At 39.0% G+C, this 6,000-nt stretch overlaps 1 protein-coding gene across 1 annotated transcript in view; it reads left to right on the top strand.

Annotated features, from left to right (window-relative positions):
- The first annotated feature begins 3,806 nt into the window (after window positions 1-3,806).
- Window positions 3,807-6,000, top strand: part of ANGPT1 (angiopoietin 1) — a 148,650-nt gene continuing 146,456 nt past the window's right edge. The window contains exon 1 of the mRNA XM_083865031.1: window positions 3,807-4,355. Within this exon, the coding sequence (XP_083721157.1) occupies window positions 4,059-4,355 (297 nt within the window). The 5' untranslated portion in view covers window positions 3,807-4,058. The remainder of the gene's footprint in view (window positions 4,356-6,000) is intronic.

Genomic DNA, 6,000 nt, shown 5'->3' with positions numbered 1-6,000 from the left:
AGGCTGAGCTGGAGTAATTCCAAGTACTGTGTGGGACATGATGCAACCTTATTGCAACTCATCTGCAGCAATAACACATATTGCAGCTGAAATGTAAAGAAAAAGAAATAGATTTTGGTTTCCTGGAATTTATAATTGAACTCTGAGCATGTATAGGTATTGATAAAAGCCACAAAATTGCATTAATTCTAGATATGTAGGGACCAATATCATGTGAATGTAACCTTTATCTGCTTTTTGAATTCCAATTTATTTTGCCTTGTAGGGCTGATTACATAGTGAGCTACCATATTTTGCATAGCTGTTAAATAAACAATGGATTTGAGACTTTCCATGGTCTGGGAAGGAAGCCTCTGGATCCATCCTTTTCCTTGTTACACACAAGGAAAAGTTCAAGGAATATGAAACTAATAATTGTGATGGAGGAAGTGGTCTTAGGAAAATAAAGAACCTTTTAAACACATCCCTACTCGGTTTCTGGTTGAGCGACTGTGCAATTCTGGGCAAATAATTTAGATTTTATCTATAGGATATAATGTAAGATCCTGCAGAAATACTCACAGAAACTTTGACTGAAGTATGAGAACTGTTTTTTCCTCATCTCACTGAAATTTTCAGTTCTCACAAAGCTGGGACAGTCACATAGATCCCATGGTACTGGAATAATGAACTGTGCATTTATCAAATCAGGTATAAGACATCAAAACACTGAAACTTTTGAGCGAGATGTTTTGTTTGGCTGCTTGGTTGGTTTGTTTTTGAAAAGAAAATGAAAACACTTTAATAGGAATAGGGAACTTTTGGAAATAAAAACTCTTCTTATTTCTGAATCTGTTGTCCTTAGATAGAATGGAATTCCTTATAAAATTGCAATATGGAATTAAATGGAATAATCTGTAGATCTGGAAAAAAGATTTTTTTCCGCATTGGTTGTTGCACTTCGCCTGTGTATACAGGGAACCATGAGTGTGTCAGGAGGAGTGTAAATTGAACCTGGCCTGGTTGGTTCAGTGTGTTTATCAACATGACTTGCTGTGTGTTTGGGGAAGCAGCAAGCTGACCTTTCTGGTCCCTGTGTTACAGGACTGGGAATGTCTGTGATTCTAGTTAGGGACCCTGGTGAATAGTTCCGACTCTGGGGTCAGCCAGAGCAGCCCTAAAGCTTGCTGATTTTCTTTGTAGCCAACAGAGCTGCTGCTATTTCAAGAAGCCCTTGAAAATATTTAAGTGCATCTCATCACGATTCACGAGTCTCCATCTGTGCCTTTCAGTGGTCTAGAAAGGCTGCAAACAAGGAGTGACACAGTGGTTCCTGGGCTTCCACCAGACTCCTGCCATCCCTTCTTTGCCTCTGCATGAGACTCCACATGTTTGGACACACAGAATGTCTCAGAGACACTTCTAAAACTCAGATGTGGACAGTGTGTGGCTGGGGGGAGTTGATCCTCTTTAGTAAGGAAGCCTTGGTGCAGTGTGCTGGTAGGAGAGACTTTGGCTCCTGCATGGCTCTGCCACATCTCCTGCTATGACACCTGACAATTGCACATTGTCCCTGATCCACCCATTTGGGGCCTGGGGTAGGGGGCGTGAGAGGAAGGTGCTGTGGTAGGGAGCTAAGCTGGAGACAAACAAGCAAACCTCAAAATGCCTGGTAGCTCTGCATGGTTCTTGAAGGTCCTGATGGCTGTTATCCCTCAGGAAGAAGGGGACATAAGGGGAAGGAGAAGCCACCTCAAGCCAGCAGGAAGGGGTCATGTAACAGCAACAAAGTGAGGCAGCTCTTCTGTGAAATCCTCAACTGAAAAACTTTAACTGTAAATTTGCAATCTCACTTCTCCACATTTGCATGTGAATAAATCTGATGCTTAAAAGCTCTGCAGAAAATGAATGAGGCATTTGTGTAAACGTGTATTCATATTTGAAAATATCAACTAAAAATCTAGGAAGCCTTTGTACACCCACCTTTGCTATCCCTCTTTCAGCTGCTCAGAGGCCCTTTCATAAAGTACTCTTTTTTACTTACAAGAAAAGCATGTATTGTTGCTGTGTTTGTGCTCTGGTATTTTTGCTTTTTCTCAGAGGGAATAGCTGCTTTTTTGCTAACCCTTCATCTCAGTGTACAGTTTTCTTCTCTTTTCATCTCTGATCTTAGGTGAGCAAATACCTTAGTAATACATTTCATCATTTCATAATTGCAAATACAGTGTAATAAACTACAGCAGCATTAGTTCTGGTAGTGGTGGTAAGTTATGGGAAGTCCTATATGTGAGGATAAAGCAAACTAAGAAGTTGGTTTTCAGAAGCAGAAAAACAAGAGCTAAATTGGCCTGAACAGTTCAGAGGCGGAAGGATATTCTGATTTTGTTCAAAGCAACAGTAGCATTGATGCTTTGCTTTTGGCTTTGTATGCTTCCTTTTTTTCTGTCTCTCTATATTTTGGATATATAAAAGTTTAGAGCAATACGTGAATTTCTGTTTCATTGTAGGGAATATTACTTATTGATTCAGTGGTTTCTTTCCAGATGCAAGATGTTTTGCAGTTTGAGTAGGAATAGCTTGCAGAGGAGCAGGACAGATGCCTGGCTAAAATATTCCAGGCAGTTCTTTTAGAACAACATTGTAGTTATGATACAGGTCACAATTACATGAGCACTGAAGCTGTTTGCATTCAGTATTTGTGCAAGTAGGTCTCATTGATGTTTTTTTTAGTGATTTACTATTGCTATTTAAAAGACTACTTACTTTCATGGGAAATATTATTCAAAGTGCTCCACATTAGTTTTGGCTGATATTTATTTAACAACAACAAATACTAGTGTAGGAACTCAGATCCAAATTCCTCTGAATTTCACGAATATTCCAGTCCTGTTTATAATCTGTGCATTTTTTATTTGTCTCTAGCAAATACCAAAGGCATTATTTAAGATAGTTTCTTAAGCAGTTATTACCACAGTCTTCTGAGGAAGTTTCCCCCAAGGAAGTTTCCACATGTTGGAAGGAGTGCCTGTATAGCCCATACAGACTTGCAAATTGGTGCTATGTATATGATAACTATGTAGTGGTACAGAAGTTAATCTGGAATAATTAAGTCACCATCTCTCACTGTTTTTTAATTAGCTACCTTAGTTTAGATACCAAACACAGAGAATGATTATCCTTCTGAACTGCCTTTTGCAATTACTATTTGGCAACTTTAATTTCAAAAGATGATGTAAAATAGCTCTCTGAAAACTGTTAAAGAAACACAACTGTCTTAGAAAATTAGATAAACCCTAGTGAGGGTTAAACTTAACTTCTTTTCCTGTAAGTGTCATTTGCCCGACCTAGAATTCTTTAATAGATACAGAGCAGAGCAGAACTGAAAGTATTTTTAATTTCAGAGCTTTGTATATTTACAGAGGGATTACAACAAACTTCTACACTTTATCTACATTTTAATAGGTCAGTGCGAACATATGAAGTGTATTAAGGTGGACTGACTTATTTATTAAGCTTACGTGAATTCGCCCGAAGCCCCCAGCAGTTGCATGCAGCAGGGGCTGGGCAGACATGCATGATTGAGGTCATGCATCCAGCCAGTTTGTAAGATGATCCCTCTGTACTGAGCCACCAGCCATCCTTAGCATAGGGGCGCACTCATACACGCATTCCTGTCAAGTCATCTTGTGAAAGGCTGCTTGCTTCCAGCTTGGCTTGAAAGTGCAACCTTAATAAAACTCACTGAAGCCTGAGAGAAAATAGCAGTTCTGCAGCAGATAGTGTAGGGGAAAGAGACTGGGATATGCATATGCAGCTGACTAAAGCAGGCTACATGCTGGACTGGAACAGAGAGGAAACAATAAATCTTAGCTACTATGCAATAAATATTCCCAATTTTAACTAAGGAAGCTATCCTCACAGTGAAATTAAAAAAAACCAAAACAGTTTATCCAAGCTTGATTTTTAAAGTGTGCTGCTCTGCTCCTTTTTCCAAAGACTTTAAGGGAAATTTAAGAACAAATTTAAAGAAAGAGGAAGAAAAAGTTTTTCTTAAAGCAGGAAAGGAAAGTAATAATAACATGTCAGTTTTCTTTTCCTTTGCTTTCCTGGCAGTGATTCTTGCTCTTGTAGGCTGTACTAGCCAGCGTCGGGGTGCAGAAGGCAGTGGGAGAAGATTTAACCGGGTTCAGCACGGGCAGTGCACCTACACTTTCATTCTGCCAGAACAGGACGGGAACTGTCGTGAAAGCACGACAGACCAGTACAACACAAATGCTCTTCAGAGAGATGCTCCTCACGTGGAACAGGATTTCTCTTCCCAGAAACTGCAACATCTGGAACATGTGATGGAAAATTACACTCAGTGGCTGCAAAAAGTAAGTGTTTCTTTTTTCGTTTCTCACAAAATGATTTTTTTTTCTTTTTTGAGGGGTGGGGCGGGGGGGATGTTTATGCTGTTCAAAGTTTTCATTAGTTTCTATGAGAACAGAAGTAATAAGTATTGATATAGTTCTTGACTGTGTAGGAGAGAAATGTTTTAGCCAGAGTGAACCCTTCCTAGCGACATTGCTTTTGGGAGCTGCATTTTCTTCAGTTTACTGGAAGATGTGATTTCTTAAGGCTTTTTTTCAAGAAACTATGGATGTGTGTGAGTCGGAAAACACAAAAATCCTCCAGAGACTCTACTGACACAACTCACTAAGTTCTTATAAGCTCTGCCTATAGTTCACAGATTCAGCTCAGATGTCATGCAGGATACCTGCTACTATGACAGGAAAAGGGAGCATTTGAAAAAATCAGCATTTAAGAGCACTGGGTTAAGAATAGCATTGTTCCTCCATAAACAGATCCTGTAATACTATTCTACCCAGCTGATTTCTGGAAAGAAACAGGAAAATATATAGGCATTTACACTTCTAGAACTTCATAGTAAACATTTTTAACCATGTTGACTACACTGGTCTTGAAACAGTCTGCTTCAATTTGTGTTTATATGTGTGCATGCTTTCCTAGAAAGGGGAATATGGGTTTCAAGGTGTTGCAGTAACTTAACAGAAGTATTTATTTTTATGAAGTTTGGGTCTGAAACACTTGAATATGTGAATACTTTCACTCATATGAGCAGTCCCAGTCACCTTAGCATGATCACTCATGTGTGTAAAACTACATACCTTGCTGACCATACCTTGGTAAAGAAAGTGCTTTGGGGTAGCTGACCAGTAAAAATAAAGAGAGAGTCTGTGTATAGCTATTTCTGATATTCCCATTCACATGCTGCCATTTTGACCTGGCAAAAGTGAGTGATGCAACTGGTCATGTAATCTGCTACAAGAACACTGTTGTATGCACCCATTTGGGAGATACATGGTTTAACTCCAACACAACTTCATACTAAGAATGAAAATCAAAAAAACTCTAATGAAGACTCTACTAGCTGGGCTGAAACTTCACATTAGCATAGTTGCTGCTAACCTACCTCATTTAGATGTTTTGTTTCATCCAGACAGTATATAAGACAAATAGTATATGCAGCCCCCCATCTCCCTAACTCTACTAGAATTTTTAGAAAGGATTTCCTGAATTTTTGATAAGTTATTTGTTCTCTTGCATATCTGACCATAGCAAGAGATAAAAGATTCTGTGTGGAAAATAAAACCAAGCATATAACTTTTAGACTACTTCCCTCATTTTTTAATGTCTTGATCTGCCCTGGGGAATATAGGGCTGGAAATAAATGGATGTTTTATGTAGAGGGAAAGAAATTATTTTGCTGTGCCTTGGCAGGCTGAGACAAGCACTAAAAAGAGGAAAGTTGTTTTCTGTTTTTATACACATATGATTTTACTTGAGGAAATTGCCTGCTGAATCATGCTTGTAAGACTTATTCTGTGTTTGTCCACTAGAGACTGAACTAAGATCACTGTTTCACTGAACATGAGGAAATATGAGTCTCTGGAGTGTGAATGTCTGGGGGTTAGTCCTCTCACACTTTGGAGGGAAGTGATTAAACAGGTAGGAAGC

This window comes from Zosterops lateralis (assembly GCF_965231275.1).
Source record: "Zosterops lateralis genome assembly, chromosome: 1".
Lineage (NCBI taxonomy): Eukaryota > Metazoa > Chordata > Aves > Passeriformes > Zosteropidae > Zosterops > Zosterops lateralis.
This window is presented reverse-complemented; position numbering and strand designations above follow the sequence as displayed.